The sequence below is a fragment of the Arvicanthis niloticus genome, chromosome 5 (assembly GCF_011762505.2).
Source record: "Arvicanthis niloticus isolate mArvNil1 chromosome 5, mArvNil1.pat.X, whole genome shotgun sequence".
NCBI lineage: Eukaryota > Metazoa > Chordata > Mammalia > Rodentia > Muridae > Arvicanthis > Arvicanthis niloticus.
In genome coordinates this window covers 21,293,283-21,313,601 of record NC_047662.1, presented here as the reverse complement: position 1 = coordinate 21,313,601, position 20,319 = coordinate 21,293,283, and the positions used below count along the sequence as shown (strand labels likewise).

Sequence of the window (20,319 nt, the reverse complement as noted above, 5' to 3'; positions counted from 1 at the left end):
CCTGGTGCAGGCAGAGGCCAGCAGAGGGCGCCAGCTCACCTAGACCTGGTTACCCGAGCAGTGAGTCTTTGTGGGTCTGGAGACCTGAACTCAGGTCCTTTGCAAGAGCAGCAAGTGCTTCTAACAACCGAGCCATCTCTCCAGCCCTCTAAAAGAACCTGAGGCTCTATTGACCACCTAGCCATTTCTCCAGAACCCTTGGAAACTTTTATAATTAAAACAAGCACTTTATAAACTGTAGAACGCCGTCGCAATCGTCCTGGCAGGGAAGGGCGACAGCTGGCGTTAGTATCGGCGAAAGCTTCACCTGCCAGCGGAGCGCTGGGCGGGGATCATTCTTCTCTGGCCTCACTTTGAAGAGCTCACAGCCTCTCCAGGACGCACCGCTCCCTCACCCAGAACCACATTAGCTCTCCGAGCTGCCTTCTTGCAAAAAGATCAGGATGGAGAGGCAGTTGAGTCGCCTCGGACTCCCCACTGCAGGGACCTAAACCAGACAGAGCAGAGAATGACGGAGAGAAGGGAGGTGACAGAAGGGAGCCAAGGGAATCCACGCCAGGGCTGGGATTTACCGACCAGGCAGAGGGTGGGGCGCTGAGGCTCCGCCTCTCTGACATCAATGCCCGGGCCTCCTCCCTCGCCCGCGGTGTGTTCCTAGGACCCACGAGTCCCGTGGGAACTGCTGTGTCTGCAGCTGGTGCCAGCCATGTGGGTGCGGGGAATGAGGCTGAGCGGCAGGGCGGGCCCAGGACGGCGCTGCCCTTCACTCAGGTCTGGGAGGGGACAGCTCTAGCCCGAGGGCCTTACCCGCCCTGAGCTCCGCGGCTGCCCACTGCTTCGGGGGTGGGGTGGGGTGACTCTGCCTGCAGCTAGGGGAACAGCAGAGGGACAGCCGCGAGTGGAAACGTACTCTTAGCTCCCTCCGCCCGCTGGTAACTTCAGAATCTGCATCAATCTGTCCTCACCTGACACTTAGGCATGCCTGTGACAAAAGTCAGGCTAAGTACATACAAGTCAGAGGCAGAGGGACTCTGTAATTCTTTCCAGTATTTCTTTACATTTCAGTTAAGACACTGATTTCTCGCCGGGCAGTGGTGGCGCACGCCTTTAATCCCAGCACTTGGGAGGCAGAGGCAGGCGGATTTCTGAGTTCGAGGAATGCTAACAGAGTTAGAATTTAAATCAGCATATGAAGAGACATCTGCATCTCATGTTTACTATAACAATTGCTCAAAGAGGCAGATGAAGAAAATATGGTTATATACAAACAGTAAAATATAGAAAGGTGGGATCCTGTCTTTGTCAGTACATGGATAAAAAGATAAAACCCACATGATCTCATTCATAACATGGAACTTAAAGTGTTATTTTTAGGCTGGAGAGATGCCTTGGGTTCAGAGCCCTGGCTAAGCTTCCAGAAGACCTGAATTCACATTGGGCAGCTCACAACTTCCTGTAACTCGAGATCCAGGGCATCTAGTGCCCTCTTCTGGCCTCCTTGGGTACCATATACATGTGTACAGACAGACAGACAGACAGACAGACAGACAGACAGACAGACACACACACACACACACACACACACACACACAGAGGCACATCAATTTTAAAAATTAAATACTTTAATCCCAGCACTTGGGAGGCAGAGGCAGGTGGATTTCTGAGTTCGAGGCCAGCCTGGTCTACAGAGTGATTCCAGGACAGCCAGGACTACACAGAGAAACCCTGTCTCGAAAAACCAAAAAAAAAAAAATTTAAAAAAAAAAAATAATAATAATAATAAAATAAATACATCTTAGCTAGGAGATGGAGATGGTGGTGCTTTAATCCTAGCATTTGGGAGACAAGCAAGCAGATCTCTGTGAGTTCAAGGCCAGCCTGGTCTACAGAGTGAGTTCCAGAACAGCCAGGACTATACAGACAAACCCTGTCTCAAAAATAAATAAATAAATAAATAAATAAATAAATAGTATTAAATAAGGCTTTTTAAAAATGAAGCACTGTTCTCACAAAAGTAGCAAATAGAAAAGTAGTTACCAAACACTAGGAGAAATAGAAGGAAGAAGAGAGATCAGACAGGAGGATGAAGCTCTGGTGTTCTGTTAACAGATGTGGACCACAGTTAACAGATTATGTTTATGTAATAAATTATTATGTATTAAATTATGGTTTTGCTTTTATTTTGTTGTTGTTGTTTTGGTTTTTTTGGTGGTGGTTTGTTGTTTGGTTTTTGGCTTTTTGAGACAGGGTTTCTCTATGTAGCCCTGGCTGTGCTGGAACTCACTGTAGACCAGGCTGGCCTGGAATTTAGAGATCCACCTGCCTCTGCCTCCCAAGTGCTGGGATTAAAGGCGTGCACAACCACCGCCTGGTTAGATGATGTAACAGATATTTCCTAATAGCTAAGAGGAGGATTTCAAATTATTTCAGCAAAAAAGAAGTGATGGATTTTGTATGTGAAATATATGCTGATGTTTTCATTGTATAATATATACATACATTAAAGTACAGCCTGTACCCCATAAATATGTGCAATTATATGCTGATAAAACTATTATAAGAGAACAGGCCTGGTGGCTGCGGTTCTAGCACTCTGGAAATAGAGGCAGGAGGGTAAGAGCTGAGGGCCGGCATTGGCTACTGTGAATTCAAGTAACTTCAGGCCTAGCCTGGGATAGACATCTTATGAAATGGAATAAAGGGGAGGGGGAGATGGCCCCAAAAGTTAAGAGTGTTTGCTGCACAATCATGAGGACCTGAGTTCAAGTCCCCTGCACTCATGCAAAAAGCTGGGCCTGTAAACCTAGCACTGTGGGACACATGGAAGGGGCAGCTTAATATCCACCAGAAACACAGAAAAGAAGCAAAGGGTCTGAAGACATTCCCTAAAAATCCTCAAATGAGGGGCTGGCTCAGTGGTTAAGGCTGCTCTTCCAGAGGTCCTGAGTTCAACTCCTAGCAACCACATGGTGGCTCACAACCATGGGATCTGATGCCCTCTTCTGGCATGCAGGTGTACAAGGAGACAGAAAGCTCAGATTCATAAAACAAATAAATAAATCTTTCCCCTTCTCTGAGGTGAAGTGGTGGGGCAATGGGGGCAGGGATTTGTAAGGGTGGGACTAGGAAGAAAGGAAGGAGGGAACTGTGATCAGGATGTAAAATAAATAATAAATAAAATAAAAAAAACCCTCAGATGACCAATGGGCACTTGAAAAGACATTACTAGCTATAGAAAAATGCAAATCAAAACAATCACTAGAGCCTGAGTGTAAAGGCATGTGGTATCAAGTCTGACCACCTAAGATTGATCCCCAGTTTCCATATAATGGAAAAAGTGAACCAGCTCATACAAATTATCCTATGCTTATGCCCTCCATATCTCCAGCCCTCCCTCAATAAATACTAGAATGAAGAATTAAAAACGATGAGATACCACACTGCCTAAGATGGCTATAGTGAAAAAGGTCCCATAGTAACAAGTGTTGGCAAGGAGGTAGAGAAATAAAGCCACCGTACACTGCTCATGAAAAGGTAAATGGCACACTTGCTTTCAGAACATAGTCTGGCAGTTTCCCATAAGGCCTAACAAGAATCACCATAGCAGTTTCCAAAATAAAATAAATAAAACCAGGTAACAGAAAAGCACACTGATATGTTCACAGCCTTCTTCATAATCGCCAGGAAGTGAAACCAACCCAAATGTCCATCAGCTGCTGGATAAATACAAGATAAAGAAAACATGGACTATCATGTATCAGTAAAATATAGTGGGCATGAAAGGAAAACCAGAACTGAAAATCCGAATGGGGTGTAGCTGGGTGGTAGAACACATGCTTTATATGTGTGTGGGAGCAAAGATGGGGGAGGGGTTTAATCACTGTGCTGGCGGAAAATACAAGGTCCTGTTACATGCTGTACTACAGGTGATTTTTTTTAAATAACATTTTTGCTTTATCCTGCAGTTTACATATGAACCAATACGTGGTTTTTGCCTTATGGTTTTTTCTTCCAGTAGGTATGTCCACAGAGATTTCTTCTACAAAGACATGTTACCTCTCAAGTGGCTCTCACAGGTGCAGCTGTTCGGACTCACTGCACCCAAGGCTGTCTGTGCTGGTCTCTGCTCTGCTCCTGGCACTCAGAAGGTGTTCGTAGGCCAGGGGTGTCATTAGGCACCACATGATACTAACTCTGAACACATAAATTTCTAGGTCCTGGATTAAGGGTTTGTGGTACTCACTTGTGCTTGGGTTTCATTTATAAGAACTGTGATCAGCTGGGTGGCAGTGGCATACTCCTTGAATCCCAGCACTCAGGTCAGGAGGCAGAGGCAGGTGGATCTCTGAGTTTGAGGCCAGCCTGGTCTACAGTTCCAGAACAGCCAGGGCTACAAAAAGAAACTCTGACTCAAAACCAAACCAATACAACAACAGAAGAAGAAGAAGGAGGAAGAAGAGGAGGAGGAGAAGGAGGAGGAAGAGGAAGAGGAAGAGGAAGAGGAGGGGAAGAAGAGGAAGAGGAAGAGGAGGAGGGGAGGAAGAGGAAGAAGAGGAGGAGGAGGAGGAAGAGGAAGGAAGGAAGGAAGGAAGGAAGGAAGGAAGGAAGGAAGGAAGGGAGGGAGGGAAATATCTGTAATCAATCAGCAATGCCCACCTTGCACTTAGAGCATACTGATGGGAAAGACCTATGTCAGACCCAGGACCTATGGACAGGCCCTATCTCCATCCTTGCCTTAGGTGACTGTGACACTACCCAGGCTGTATGGTCTCACCACCAGGTGGCCTAGGGGCAGTCTGAAATCTATGGAGCTGGTAAGTGACTTCTGCAGAGACTAGAGGGAGCAGCACCCCAAGTCCCAAGGAGGTCATCCCATGGAACTCTGGCATGGGTGTGTGAGCTGCAGGCCCTGGTGGCATGAACATCCATCTCATTGTCTGGAGTCTGCCATGTTATCCAGATGACAGCAGCTTGTTTGGCCTTGATGTATGAGATGCAACTCCAGACACCACTCACACAGAAGTCCCTGAGATGAATCCAGAACTTTGCAGTACAAACTAAAAAAGGTTCATGTTCTAATGCGACCCAGAGCCAAGACTGAGTAAAATGACAATCTTAATTTGTGGTGTTTGTGGTGTTTTCTGTTGTTGATTTTGTGTGTGGATTGTTTGTTTGTTGTTTTGTTTTACAGGGTCTCTCTATGTAGCTCTATCTGGTCTAGAACTCACTATATGGAGCAAGTTGAGAGAGAGAGAGAAAAAGAGAGAGAGAGAGAGAGAGAAAGAGAGAGAGAGAGAGAGAGAGAGAGAGAGAGAGAGAGAGAGAGAGAGAGATCTGCTGGTTTGCCTGCTTCTACTTCTTTAGTATTGGAATTTAGTGTCATGATACAGGGTGCTGTTTAAAAGAGCACACTCTAATCAGAAGACACACAAGTCTGAGTAGAGGAATATTTCTAGAAATGGCAAAGGGGCCAAAAGGAGACACTGGCTTTGCCTCCTGCTTCTCTGGATGTTCTGCCACAGCCAGAGCTAAGAGGATCAGTGAACACTGACAATCTGATCTCAACAATTGGGATGTGGCCTTGCTCCATGAAGGGTTCCCGTACCTGCTTTATTCAGCATCCTTTCCCTCCTGCCGCCTCCCCTGCATCCCAAAGGTTGCCCAGGTCTCTGGTGGCTACTCCAGGCAGCACTGTTTCTTCCTCCTTCATTTTTGTTCTTTATATCACTTTAGGGATGCTGGCTTGTTCTTGAATTCTTCTACAAGGGATGGGGGAAGGGCAGGGGTGCTGTAACAGGAAAGGAGAAAACAAAGAGAATGTAAAAGTAATTCTAGGGGCTTTTTTCCATCCCTTTGACTCCCAAATGACGGCAGGGCATTTCTATACCCGCTCTAGCCCACTTTAACTCCTGAATAGATGACATGGAAACCTAATAAATTTATGGCACTATGCCAGGCAGACACTCACTATTCTCATCTCTGTGGCTGCCTACTCTTCCAGCCATGTGGCCCTTTACCTGCAGTCTGAGTCTTGCTCTCTCTGTTCTATGTCCTGGTCCCTCTCCTTCCCCTGGTCTCTCTCCTTTTTCTTTGGGACCCCCCTAACTGGGATTGGAAGTCCCACCCTATTCTCTTCTGCCCAGCTATTGGCTGAATCAGCTCTTTATTAACCAATCAGCGGTGGTGGAAAAGAATCTTTACACATCATTGAGACAGGAGATGCTACAAATGTCACAACAATACCAATGTCCAGGCACAGCAATCAGCATCTGAACACACAGTGCACAAAATCTTCCTCCAACAGGAGAAAGAGAAAGTAAAAAGAAAGAGGATGAAAGAAAAGGAAAGGGGCTGGAGAGGGGGCTGGAGAGACGGCTTGGTGGTTAAGAACACTGACTGCTCTTCCAGAGGTCCTGAGTTCAATTCCCAGCAACCACATGGTGGCTCACAACCATCTGTGATGGGATCCAGTGTGCTCTTCTGGTGTGTCTGAAGACAGCTATAGTGTACTTGCATACTTAAAAATAAATAAGCAAATCAAAACAAACAAAAAGGAAAGAAGAAGAAAAGAAAGAAAATTGAGGGTTAGATTTAACAATATGGCCTTAACCCTGACAAAGGCAGTTTAGGTAGAAGGATGGAACCAAATGTCTCCTCCCTCCTGTGTACAGGGATCACAGCACACAGCCAGCTTTGTCAAAATTATGTCTTAATGCAGATTAGAATGATCCAGTCAATGAGAGAGGGAAAATCCTCCCATGGGTGTGAAGAAGGGACCTGGGATGTTCAAGCAAACGCAAACGGGCACGTCTTTGTGGTGGGGATGCTGAAGTGGTTCTGTTCTCAACTTGTGGGTTATCACCTTTTGGTCTAAGACTGCTGGAAAAACAAATGTTTACATTATGACTCATAAAAGTAGCAAAATTATAGTTATAAAGTAGCAACAAAAAATATTATGGTTGGGGGTCACCCCAACATAAAGAACTGCAAAGGATTGTAGCATTGGACAGGTTGAGAACCACTGTTCTAGAGAGATAAAAAGCAAGGTCATTATCTTCCACCCCAACCCCCCACCCGGAGGAAAGGACACAGGAAGATAGATGCTGGAGCTGAGGAGAGACAAGAAGGCCTGACCCTGTTCTCTAAGACTGGAGAGAGTAATAAGATGGTTGAGTCACATGGTAGGTGGTGGGCCCAAGGAGAAGTGAGATCAGCAGATCGCCCCTCCTGAGCCACAGTCAGCTGTGGAGGATGAGCTGGGGTGTGGTTTTGCAGGTGGCAGCAATTTAATGAGCTGAGCAGGAAAACTAGGGAGTCGAGGGTGTATGCAAGGAAGTAATTACTGCTCTATCCCTGGACACTGAGGGAGTTCAGGGGGTGGGGGGAGGAATCAAGGACAGGAGGGGGTCCAGGAACAGTGAGAGAAAGGAGGTTCGGTAGATTAAGGGGCTGGTGAGTGGAGAAACTAATGAAGTCGGGGTTGGGAGAGTAAGTAGAACAGAGGAGAGGTGATGCCTGCTAGGGGTACAATTATCAGTAATGACAACGTCCATTACCTTGGCCATGAGCACATGAAGTAGGCTGGAGGCCAAGAGCCACAGGAAGAGGGAATCAGTAAACTCCTGCAGGGAAGGATCACCTGTGTATAATTTGGCTTCCCAAAGTCACCCTCCCAGGTGAAGTCTTCACTAAGACTTAGGCCTGGGGTTCCGCCAGACCTAGATACAAAGTTTCTCTTTTCAATTCTAAGGCCCCATGAAAGTAACTTCATTTACCCAGCCTTCGTTTCCTCTTAGGTAAAGTGAGAGATGTATCTCTCCTGTGTCAGGAGACTGTTCTGAAATCTGAGGAGGCATGGCAAGTGTAAGGCAGAGAGCATGCTCAGTGAGGTGGGTTTGTTAAGTAGCCACACAGTGGTTCCCAGAATGCCTTTTTCTGGACTCCCAGAGCCGAGGAGCCAATGTAGCAATCAAGCTTCTTGCTTCTAGTCCTCAAGTCAAATGGTTTGAATGGGAGAGCCTGCCCCTATTTCTCTCCCTTCTTACAGAATAAGAAGCTGGGGTCCAGACAGGCAGAGACTGCCTTCTGTCACTAAGACTCCATTATCATAGACAGCAAGTTCCCCTTTAAAATCAGCTGGAGTCATAATCAAGATTGGGAATATGTACAGGTTCCTGGCAAAGGCTCACCTATATAATTCTGAAGCCACCAGATGCACCCAGACTCAAGATGCACCCTGAGTGGATTCCCTCCATTTGTGGGTATTCTCAAAGCTGATTTTAATGGAAACAAAAGATCTTACTGGGCACATCTGTGGCCGGTCTCTCTCTCTCTCTCTCTCTCTCTCTCTCTCTCTCTCTCTCTCTCTCTCTCTCTTTCTCGGCTTCCTATATCCCCAAGTCAACCCTAGCCCCATTGGACAAACATGGACAGCATTAGCTCTGCTAATGGAAGCGTTGACAAAGGGTGATTCATAGTGCATGTGTTGGCTAATTGCTCTCCTTGGCCTAGACAGAAGGAGATAGAAAATGAGATTTGAATTTCCTTAGACAACCTGATCAAGTCTATTTGAAGGGCACTGCCCCAGCCTGTCCCTGAATGGATTTCAGCTGGTCCACCTGAAATAAACCTCTCCTGTTTCCTAACCCCACTTTCTCCATTTATAAATTGAGAAAATGAAGGCAGTAGAAGACAACAGCCTTCTTAGCTGGAGCTTTTAGATGTCTATGGGTTTGTAGCCTGGGATCTCTCTGGTTGCCCTGACTATTCAGGGACAAACACAGAGAGATAGGGCAGAAGGGGCTCCAGCAGATTCACCTTGCCAAGAAGCTGCCCTGGTCAAGCATCCAAGGTCTCTTCTCCCCAGTTCAGTTGTTCCTTCCCATAGTCCAACTCCATTTTCCTCTTAGCATACCATCCAAAATGTCTTATTTACATCACCATTGTCTTTCTACAGTCGAAAGTTCTAGAAAGACTAGGACCTTGCCTGACCTATCTCACAGTTCAGCATCTGGTACCTAGTACCCTGTGAGCATATGTTGACTAAGGAATAAAGAAACAAATGGATGGGTGTTGTGGGTAGTGCCAGGGCTGTGCCAAATGTGACCCTGTGACCTGTGCCAACTTCTAAGAGGAGGGGTTGAAAACAGAGTCAGGAGACCTGAATTCAAGCCCTATACTACCAATTAGTGGTTGTATGACTTTGGGAACATCACAACCTCTGGAGCCTTGGTTTCTTAATCCACATATCTAGAAAAATGATCTCATCTGCTGAGGCATATTCTCAGGAATGAATAGTTACATATGTAACATGATTTAGTACACAGCAGAGGCTTAAAAGAAGTTACCTTTCCTTCTCCCTCCTCCCCTTCTGCTGGAAGATGAGAGGAAGAATGTGCCGGGGCTATGTTGTGGTTTCGTGGTGCTTTGTGTTGTTTTTGATGCTTGGGGATTAGAACGGGGCTCTCGTTCTAGGCATGCATTCTGAGCCACTGAGCAAATCCATGTGTAGGAGAGTATTACAGCTGGACCTCAAAACACTTTCATCAGTAGCCTCAGGGATCTAGAGTTCAGATACAACTCAGCCAAAGATCTCCTTTTTGTTTCCCCTGTTTTGTGGCACCAGAGGTTGAAGCCTGGGTCTCCAGCACACAAGGCAGGCAATGGTCACTGATTCACCCCTCCAGCTCTGTTATTATTATTATTATTGTTATTATTATTATTGTTATTATTATTGTTATTATTATCATTATTATTATTGACAGGGTCTCACTATATAGCCCTGACTGACCTGAACTCGACAGGTAGACAAGGATAACTGAACTTCTGATCCTCCTGCCCACACCACTGGAATGCTGGGGTTACATAGCTGGTCGAGCGCATGATGACTTCTCCAGGGGTTTCCAGGAGAAGAAAACAAGAGCAGCCTGATGCTGGGGCTGGCTTTCAGAGAGAAGAAATGTGTGTGTTCTGGTCCAAGGCCGGCCAAGCTGTGCCCTGACAGACACTGGGGTGTAGTCGCTGTTTCTAAGTCCCAGTTTCTCCTTCTCTGTCTTTTACTCCTTAGCCTGCCTTATAAGAAAATTCAAGGATACAGAATTTTATATACTATTACGAGAATGACAAGAAAAAAAATGCTACAGCGACGAACGGGGAGGTTTTGAGTCTCCCTCCTTCCCATGACACATATATTTAAAATCTGAAGAGGAGGGGGTAAGGTTCAAAAGTAGCAATAAGCCTCAGCCTCTATGATCTGTAAAGAGAACGAGAAAAAAAATAGTAATATCCATCCCAGAAAAACCCCAGTCGGCCCAGATGGAGCAGAATGCTGCATTGATCTTTACACCTCCATCAGGACCATAGCCGGCACTCACACGCTACTGATGATGGGCAATAACGCCTTCTCTCTAAGCAGATTTCACCTCACCTAAAATGGAACAGGTACGCCAGGCATGCTGTGATTCGAAGGGCCAATCAAGGAAATAAATTAGAAAGCAGCCGCCTCGTTAAACACGGCAACTTTTCTCTACAGAGACCTCTGCCGCTAGAGGGCGGTGTCCCTCTAAGTCCCGGCAGGCTCGGGCCAATTACAAGCAACAGTTCTTTAAAGACCAAAGGAGGGAATTCCGTCGGAGAGAGGGGGCGGGGAAGGGGCGTGTCTTTCGGCCAATCAGAAACTCCTGAGAGCCAACGATTCCCTTGCTAAACAGTGTGGGCCAATGGTAGGGGAGGGACGAGAGGAGGGCATCTCCTGCTGTGTGACAGCTGTGTCGACCAATGGGCGTGCGGCCCGCGGCCTATAAGTGTCAGCTGGCCCCGATCCGCCAGGCTCTAAGATCTGTTAGTCCTCCCTGCCGTCGGAGGTATTCCCTGGGTTTGCCTCGCCGCCGCCGGGTCCCCGCACCCCGCCTTGGCCCGTGCACAGCCACTCTCCCTGCCCTCCTCGCCTTCACCATTCCCGGGTTTCTGCCGTCCAGGCACCGGGGCCGGGTGAATGATGCCGTCGGAGAGTGGAGCTGAGAGCCTGGAGCAGCCAGCTGCACAGGTGGGGACCGGTGCAGCCTCGGCAGTGGCCACGGCTGGGGCGGCCGGCGGCGGCCCGGACCCGGAGGCCTCCTCGGCCTCTCTGGGACGGCACCAGAGCCGGCTGAGCTGGCCACAGGTGAAGAGGCTGGACGCGCTGCTGAAAGAGCCGATCCCCATCCACGGGCGAGGCAACTTCCCCACGCTGAGTGTGCAGCCCCAGCAGATCGTGAAGGTGAGGGGGCCCTGGCAGAATCGGGGGTGGGGTGGTGCTCTGCTGCAAGGCACCTGGAATCTGCGATTAGCCCGGCAGCTAGAGAAACTAAGGAACGGGAACCCTGGCCACCAGTTCGGCTCTTCCTGCGCCCTGCTGAGCTTGCCGGTCTGCCGTTCTGGGAACCCCTTATTGGGAACCACTCACCAAGGGAGATGGGTGGAGATGAAGGAGGCACTAGACAGGGCATCGCCCTGGCAGCCGCCAATGAGGAATGTGTGTACTTGGTTCCAAAATAGCTTTTCTTCCTCTACTCTACATCCTTGGATCTCCTGCATCCTGAGGATTCTAGGGGCACTCTAGAGGCACTTTGTGTTCCCACAGCTCTTGGCTCAAGAAACCTTGGCTAGGTGAAAGAAACAACCCAGAAATCCTTGGGAAAGCTCCCTGCCTCCCACATATTGCGGCCAGACCCGAGACCTCACCCCTTTGAAGATAGCATCAAATTTCCATTTTAGGTGTTCCTCCTCCCTTAAGACTGACTGAAAATGAAGGCGGGTCCAAGGTTCAGACCCCAAAGCACTATCTCCCTCCTGAGGATCAGATTCTGGCAGCTGTCCCCCCCTTCCCCCCCCCCCCCAGCAAACTCCAGCTCTTCTTTTTACCTAACCCTGTAAGACCCCAGTCTTTACTCTTCCCGTGTTCAGCCCGAGCACTGTGATATTCAGAAATACCAGAGGATGCCCGTTCTTATCCCCAATTCTGACTGAGACCTCGGGTGAGAGGATGAGCTACCTAAGGCTATCCAGTGAAGTGGAGGTCAAGTTCAGGAAAGGAGTCCTGGAGCTCCCCAGGAGCAGATGGTACCTGCTCAACAGTTTCCCACCCCTCCCCAAGTTCCCAAGCTCAACCTCTAGTCCTGGAGTCCCTGGATAATGAAAACCAGAAAAATTAGCTAGTGATAGCTCCAGTGTGTTACTGCCAGTTATGGGCTTTACACACAAGCCAGGTAAAGCTGGACATATTATCCTCCCACCCCCTTATTATAGCCTCCGACAGAGAGGGTGGGTGGCTGTTGGGGGAGTCTTGCCCTCACTGCCTAGGAACAAGGAATGAGATGGAGGGGGTGGGGACGGATTCTCCTGGGCTGACTCACTGGCTGTCCCAGTGGGGCTGGCTAAGGCATTCCATGGTCTCCTGACATTGCCTGGATTATTAGTAAATGGCTTCTGCTTGTTTTGTTTTGTCCGGGCACCTATGAAACTTAAATGATCCTCCTGCCCCAGCTTCCTCTGTAGCTGGGATTACAGGTGTGTTGCTACCCTTATGCTGGTTTTTCTCTTGAGGAAATCCCATAATCCCAGGCACAAAGGGAAGGAAAGGGGGTGCTCCACTCGGCATGATTAGGCCTCTCTGCAAGAACAAGTATCCAAACTGACACTGAGAGCAGGAATGTGACGGCATACTGACCTCCGTCTCCCAGTCAGGTGAGGGGAGTGAGTAGGAGCCGCGATCCTTCTAGGCTGGTCATCCCAGAACAGGGAGCTGTAGCTGTGGAGAGGTGGCAGAGACTCCGGGCTAAACTGTGAAGTCAGGCTACTGGGTTCATTGTTTATTCCCTCTGTTGGGTTTAGTGGCCCCATCTGTTCAATGGATGTGGGTCTGACTATTCAGCAGTATCCTTTCTGGTTCCAGACTCCCAAGGGACCACGAGACTTCACCTGCCTATGCAGCCAGCTGTCTCCTGGTGGGGATCCACAGCCAACAGCTCTTAAAGCTGTTGAGATATGAGGGCCTGCAGGAGGGAGATGTGGGGGACAGGGAGGAGCCTGCTAAGGGCTTCTCATCAGTGCTAAATTGTCTCCCTGTTCAAGAATGGAAGCTGTCGCCGGGCGGTGGTGGCACACGCCTTTAATCTCAGCACTTGGGAGGTAGAGGCAGGCAGATTTCTGAGTTCGAGGCCAGCCTGGTCTACAGAGTGAGTTCCAGGACAGCCAGGGCTACACGGAGAAACCCTGTCTCGAAAAACCAAAAAAAAAAAAAAAAAAGAATGGAAGCTGTCTTCTGCCTCTGCACCCAACAAGGTCTTCCCAGCAGCAAGTCTGTGCAGCTGGGAAAACAGATCCTTGTTTGTTGTGCCTGGCTAAAGGGACCCACTTTTCTTATAGGAGTCCCCTTTGCTCTGGAGACCAGGTCCTAGTTCAACTCAGCCACTTACTGACTTTGTGACCTTGAACGAGTCACTTGCTTTTTTTCTCTGGGCCCTAAGAATTGAATTGAACAATCTGATCTCTCCAGCTGCAGCCAGAGGGCTGGCTCTTGCAAGCTTTGCAAAGTCTTCAGCCTTACTAAGGTCTCAGCAGAAACCCTGGACTGAGCAGTTTGGGGAATTGGGTGCCTCAGCACAGGAGAGAGGAGACTATAGTCACTGCCCCCTCCGTGGCTGGAAAGTCTGATTTGGGAAGCTTGCAAGCTGCCCTGCAGTCCTTGGGTGTGGCAGTATCTGGGGACCGCCTGTCAAACTGGCTGTAGTCATACCTGGGAAAGAGACAACAGCCAATGGTTGGGTGACACAGCTGGCCCCATGGCCCTGACGCAGAGGATTTAATAAGGGAATTGCTCCCTACTTACCAGGCCAGAAGCCATGCCCTGGGGTGGGCAACAGCTGGGAACAGGAGTTGGCACGAAGGCCCAGTCAGCTCACCTAGAACTGGGGGAGGGGGATAGTCTGCATTTCTCTCATTGGTTTCCTGGGGACAGTTGTCAAGGTGTGTCCTAGAAGATCCTATGATAGCTGCAGTAAGTTCCCAGCCCCCACCTTCCCACCACTCACTGCTCTGGGACTCGATGATTTGAGGTTCATTCTCACTTTGAAAAAAAAAAAGTGTAGTGTTGCCCCTTCGGTTGGTTCTGTCCCTTAGGAGATGGAGGTAGGTGGGTTGGAAGTTCAAAGCTCAACTCAACTATTTTGAGGCCAACTTGGGCTACTGAGACTCTGTCTCAAAAAATTTTTATATAAGATAGATAGATGATAGATAGATAGATAGATAGATAGATAGATAGATAGATAGATGGCAGGCATGGAGAAATTGGTTTGATTTTGACACACAGCTTTGCTCTAATATCCCAGGTTGGTATCCAACTCTCAGTAATCCTCCTGCCTCAGCCTCTCAAGTGCTAGGATTTCAGACATTCTCCACCATGCCCGGCTGAAGTTTTGAAAGGGCAAGCAAGATTAGAACTATGTACAAGTGGGTATAATCTGTTGCTTCTGAAGCCTGGAGGTGCACGCGGTAGGGAGGAGAGTAGTCTATCCTGGGGCGGGGGTGGGGGGGTGGGAGGGTGAGGACTGTAGAGAGTGAACTTAGCAGACATGACTTCTAGGTTTGGTCCTTACTCAGCAATAAAATATAAAGACCGGCTTGGAATCAGCCATACCTGGGTTTGATCTTAAGGAAGTGTCTTCATGCCTGTGAATCTAAGTTTCCCTATCTATAATATGGGGATCATGAAGACCTGTCCCTGTAGGTTCTCACTGGTTACTTCTGTTAGGTTTTGATACTGGGGATGGAGTTGAGGGCCCTACACATGTTAAGCGTGTCCCCTGCAGATCAACCACACCCCAGTCCCCTCCCCCACCATCAATTCTGCTGAGGTCCTACTTCTGGTGCTTACTAAATACCTAACCGTGGTACTCCTCCCTTTCCCACCCCTGTGCTGAATGTTCTGATGGCCAGTCCTTTCCTTCCCACCCCCATTACCATGACAACTCCTCCCGGAAGTCTTCCTGGAGGGAGCCACCCGCCTCGGATTGCCCCACCAGGGCTTGCAGCCTCAGCACTTAGATGCATTCTTTGCAGTTAATTCCCTGGGAGGCTGGAGAACAACCTGCCCCAGAGCTGGCGCTGACTTGGCAGTGAGGTGGGGTAGCAGAGTCACTAAGGGCAGGAATGCTGCCTGGTCACTTTCAGGACCGTGTGTGAAGGACTTGGGGTTGCTGAGAAACTTAACGTCTGTATTCACCCCAGCTCCACTCCTCCCACGGCTCCTACTGCCCAGGGCTCTAGCTAAGAACCAAGTTCCAGAAGACTCACAGGTGTCCTCGACCTGTTCCCACACCATCAGCCCTGGGGCTCCAGGTGGGGTCTTCCAGATGCTTCTGCCTCAGCCTTCTAAGTGGCTGGAGGTTACAGCTTGGAACCTTAGTCTTCCCATCTGGAAAGTTTATGTGGTATTTTGCTTCCCTGGTTCATTGGGGTGGGCTGGGTGTGTGTGTGTGTGTGTGTGTGTGTGTGTGTGTGTGTCATAGTCTGGAGAGATGGCTCAGCAGTTAGGGGTACTGGCTGCTCTTGCAGAAGACTGGCTTCTATTCCCAGCACCTACATGACATCCCATAACCACCTGTAACTCCTGTTCCAAAAGATCTTAAGACCTCTTGTGGCTTCCATGGGTGGTCCACATGTATCTATGCAGGTAAAAACACACATACACATAGAATAAAAATAAATCTTTTAAAACTTGAAAAATTTTAAAACTTATCATTGTGGCATGCGCCTTTAATGCCAGCACTCAGCAGGCAGATCTCTTGAGTTTGGGGCCAACCTGGTCTTCTACATAGCAAATTCCAAGACAGCCAAGGCTACACAGAGAACCCCTGTCTCAAAAGACCTCAAATATTAAAATTAAAAATTAAAAGAGAATATATGTGGCCTTGCAAAATCTAACCAACTTGGGTTCTGGGTCTTAGCCTGAAGACTCTATGGCCTTGAACATGTTTCTTTACACCCCTGTACCTCGGGTCTTCTGTCTGCCGACTGGGTAGTAATCCTCAAAAAGGATTGTCAAAGATGGTAGCGTGCAGGCAGGCATGTAGGGTGCCAAGCAGCCCCGCTGAGCTGGTTACACTCAGTGCCTGGTTTGATACCAGGTGTGTGTTTGGCAGTGTTAGGAAGGTCGGGTAGCCCCGTGGGAAGACCACGGTTCTGAGCTGCTGAATGCCCAGCTCTGAGTGACTTTGGACAGCTCTCAAGCTGCGCTGTGTTTCTATTTCCCAACCCGTGAAGCAGGACTAAACCTTGCCTCAGCGGGTTATTATGAAGATTAAGTGAGGCTGTATTTTAAAGTAAAGCGCTTAGTAAGTTCTCCGCTTGCCTTTGTTATTTTTATTGCTTCTCTGAGTCAGTCCTTTCAACTGGGCCCTTCTCCAGATTGGCACATCGAGGCTTTGTGAGTTAAAAGGGTTCACAGAGGCTCGCACCGAAGCTGGTCAGCAGTGATGGATGGTAGGATGATGAATCCTGGAGGCGGTTGGTGCAGACCGGAGGGGCCCAGGCGCCTGACCCTTTTCTCCTCCCCTGCAGGTGGTCCGCAGCAGCTTGGAAGAACAGGGATTGCGTGTACACAGTGTGCGCCTGCACGGCTCAGCGGCGAGTCATGTGCTGCACCCCGAGAGTGGCCTGGGCTACAAGGACCTGGACCTGGTGTTCCAGATGGACCTGCAGAGCGAAGCATCCTTCCAGCTGACCAAGGCAGTGGTCCTGGCTTGCCTGCTGGACTTCCTGCCAGTGGGAGTGAGCCGGGCCAAGATCACGCCGCTAACACTCAAGGAGGCCTACGTGCAGAAGCTGGTGAAAGTGTGCACAGACCTGGACCGCTGGAGCCTCATCTCATTATCCAACAAGAGCGGTAAGAACGTGGAACTCAAGTTTGTGGACTCTGTGAGGCGCCAGTTCGAATTCAGCATCGACTCCTTCCAGATCATCCTGGACTCGCTGCTTCTCTTTGGACAGTGCTCATCCACACCAATGTCGGAGACCTTCCACCCTACGGTGACCGGTGAGAGCCTATATGGGGACTTCGCTGAGGCCTTGGAGCACCTGCAGCACCGTGTCATTGCCACACGCAGCCCCGAGGAGATCCGAGGTGGTGGCCTTCTCAAGTACTGCCACCTCCTGGTACGGGGCTTCCGGCCAAGGCCCAGCACTGACGTTCGTGCCCTACAGCGATACATGTGTTCCCGTTTCTTCATCGACTTTCCCGACCTGGTGGAACAGAGGCGCATTCTGGAGCGCTACCTGGAGGCCCACTTCGGTGGAGCAGAAGCAGCCCGCCGGTATGCTTGCCTTGTGACACTGCACCAGGTGGTCAACGAGAGTACAGTGTGCCTCATGAGCCATGAGCGCCGCCAGACTCTAGACCTTATTGCCATGCTAGCCCTCCAGGCACTAGCTGAACAAGGCCCTGCTGCCATGGCTGCCCTGGCCTGGCGACGGCCTGGCTCAGATGGGGTTGTACCAGCCACTGTTAATTACTATGTGACCCCCATGCAGCCTCTGCTGCCCCGAGCTCACTCCTATCCTACCTGGCTGCCTTGCAACTGACTCTGATCCTGGCCAGAAGGGAATGAGCTTCACGGGGTGGGGGTGGGGTCATCAGGTATGTGTGGAGGATGTAACCAGACACAGGCCACATGTGCCAGCTGGCCCGGCACTATAGGGTTGGGCCTTGAACAGACCAGACTTTCCTGCACGAGGCTCCAAAGGGCTTAAAGCCAAGTCAGAGTTCCTGACAGAAGGACCTCTTGGTCATCACACTGCAGTCTTAGACCTTCGTGACTGCAGGACACAGGGGCTACTTGTCTTGAAAAGACAAAGTCAGCTTGTGAGGTAGCCTCAACAGCAACACCTTGGGTTGGTTTCGATGGCCTAGGGTCGGTTCAAAGGGACCCAGACACTCCTATAGTGGCCACAATATGATATCATGTGACAGGGCTATTCAGTTGGGGTCTGGCTGGGTCATTCACAGAGCCTGGTGGTCCAACCTCTGATCATTAGAAAGAGGTAAACTAAGGCACAAGGCAGCTCCTTGAGTTTTGGGTGGGATGGCAGTTCAATCTCCTGAAACCCGTGTCCTTGCCCTAAGTTATGAAGATTTCCTAAGGGCCAAGGTGTATGGTGGATTGATTTCCAAACAGCCAGAGTAGGATTCGACCCATACACCTCCCAGTGCGTCCCCCATCTCCTTTCCCTGTGCCTTCCAGGAGCCTTACTGTCCGGGCACTATTGTTGGAGGCTGCTGGGTTCAAAGCTGCCACAGTCAAGCCGACCATTCCCTCCCCCCACTTGCTTGGTAATAGGACTCTCACATACCGGGAAGGAGGTACACCCCATCCTTTCCCCACTCCTCTGGGTTTGTTGCTATTTTGCACTCTTCCCACCAATAAAAATGTCTACACTGAACATAACTGTATCTTCCTCCTGGGGAAAGGCTTTCTATGGCACAAGGCTGGCACTACCTCCCCAGGCTGAGTTTGACTTGTACTGTGGGAGGAGGGGACAAGGAGTGGCCTTGGAGTGTCTCTACTGTCCACAGCTTGGCAACCATAAACTGGAAGCATGGCTGGTCTCCTGTTGCCTCAGAAGTCTAGACCTCTTGTTAAAGGGAATAAATATTCATCTCTCCAGATTCTGTCCCTGGAGTCCTAGAGGCCCCAAACCTGGCCTCTGGCGAGCAGGTCTGCCCACTCCATCTCCCCAGGAAGCGAGCAGGGTCAATCTGGAATGAAAGATGAGGCTGGAGGACTTGGAGGGTCCCCCAGAGCCTTGGTAGGGTCTCGCTAGCAAGTGGACGTGGGCATGTTCTGACTTATTGTAGACTGGTCCCTCGGAGAGGGGCGGGATCTCTCGGAAGCTAGATGGGGCCGGCCAGCTAACTGGGCCCAGGAGTGCAGCTTTTGGGGAGATGTTCCCTCAGGGCAATGGCCACTCACCTCTGGACGCTGCCCACACTGTTTACCCTGTCTCTTTGATCTGCTGATTGCAAAGCCTCTAACATACTCAGCCTCATTAGTCTCCTCTGAAGTGGTGGCTTTGATGGCTCCAGCCAAGGTGGAAAAAATAATGCAGCCGAGGAGGCCTCGGTCATCAGAGGACATCCTCATCAGAGGACATCCTCACCTGCTTGGTGGGTCTGGCTAGGTGGCTCAGTTCCTTCTGCTCATGGCTCCAAATGGCTGGAAAGGCAATTGGGAAAGCTGCCACCTAAGGTTCTCAGACATAATTTATCCTACCTCCTGATTTGGCCATGTGACCCTGACTATGAACTGGAAACTGTGTAAACATAGCAGGCTCTGTGAGTTGGGCTGAAGGTTCACCTGGATGCGCTTGGTTCAGGAAATAAGAAACCCAGAAGTCTTGATCTTTGTATGTATGCCCTATCTGAGCCTATGGTTCTGGGTTCTAGGGTCCCTCACCTTGTGACAGTGTATACCCTAAAACAGAAGGGAAGGGTAGCAATGCATAAAAAGGTAGGTAGCGAGGAACTTAAGGTATCCCTCCTTGAAAGATGGCATTCAACTGAACAGAGATTTAAAGGTCACGGGAAGTGAGCCATGGAGCTGGCTGGAGAAAGCATCCTGGGCCAAGGGAACTTGTCTGTGAATGTACACGTGCCCTGGCAGGCCTGTCGGAAGAAGGGCACGTGTACCTGAAGATGTCTGGCCAGTACTGTGTGGGTGTGGGTACTCTCTGGAGCTGGTACACACACGTGTGTGGATGCGAGGGGGTGGGGCGAGTGGCGGAAGTTCACACCAACAGCTGTGTCTGGCACAGCTTATTCCAGACCCGACGCCGTGCTTCGGTACGTGTGAACGTGATTTCACATTTCACCCCTGTAACAACTCCAGAGAATAGCATTAAGTTTACATTTGACAGTCAAAAGCAGAGGCCAAAGTGGTCAAAGAGGTTCAGACTCCAGATGCTGCATTCCACCCCTGCATCACATCATGATTCCCCAGGGATGATGGTGACAGTCTGTCTCCTCTGCTTATGTGGGAGGGCTCAGGCTATTCGCTGTATGACTGGCAGAGTGTGGTAACATGCCAAGACATACATTTTCTGATGTATCTGTGCCAGTAGTCATGGCTTGGGGTGACTGTCTGGGGCCGGTTGTGGTAACTACATACCTGTCAGCCTGTGGGTGTGGTACATTGTTTCCCAGTGTGAGAAAAATACCTGTGCAGGACATTGCTCTTGTGGACCATCCCTGGCGACACCTTCAAGGCCAGCATATGTGTAAAAATCAGG

At 49.6% G+C, this 20,319-nt stretch overlaps 1 protein-coding gene and 1 long non-coding RNA gene across 2 annotated transcripts; one reads left to right on the top strand and one right to left on the bottom strand.

Annotated features, from left to right (window-relative positions):
* Window positions 1–206: 206 nt before the first annotated feature.
* LOC117709483 (uncharacterized) lies at window positions 207–14,063 on the bottom strand. The gene is made up of 3 exons (XR_004606889.2): window positions 12,707–14,063; window positions 5,606–5,788; window positions 207–487 (listed from the first exon to the last, which is right to left on the bottom strand). It is a non-coding gene; the product is annotated as an uncharacterized LOC117709483 (long non-coding RNA).
* On the top strand, window positions 10,829–18,835 carry Tent5b (terminal nucleotidyltransferase 5B). Its single transcript, XM_034503886.2, has 2 exons — window positions 10,829–11,257; window positions 16,597–18,835. Exons 1-2 carry the CDS (start codon window positions 10,994–10,996, stop codon window positions 17,614–17,616), a joined length of 1,284 nt encoding a protein of 427 aa, XP_034359777.1. The 5' UTR covers window positions 10,829–10,993; the 3' UTR covers window positions 17,617–18,835.
* Window positions 18,836–20,319: the final 1,484 nt, after the last annotated feature.

Coding starts and splice junctions, on each gene's coding strand:
- Tent5b (XM_034503886.2), top strand. CDS start 10,994: ATGATGCCGTCGGAGAGTGGAGCTGAGAGCCTGGAGCAGCCAGCTGCA. Junction 11,258..16,596: donor AGCCCCAGCAGATCGTGAAG/GTGAGGGGGCCC, acceptor CCTCCCCTGCAG/GTGGTCCGCAGCAGCTTGGA.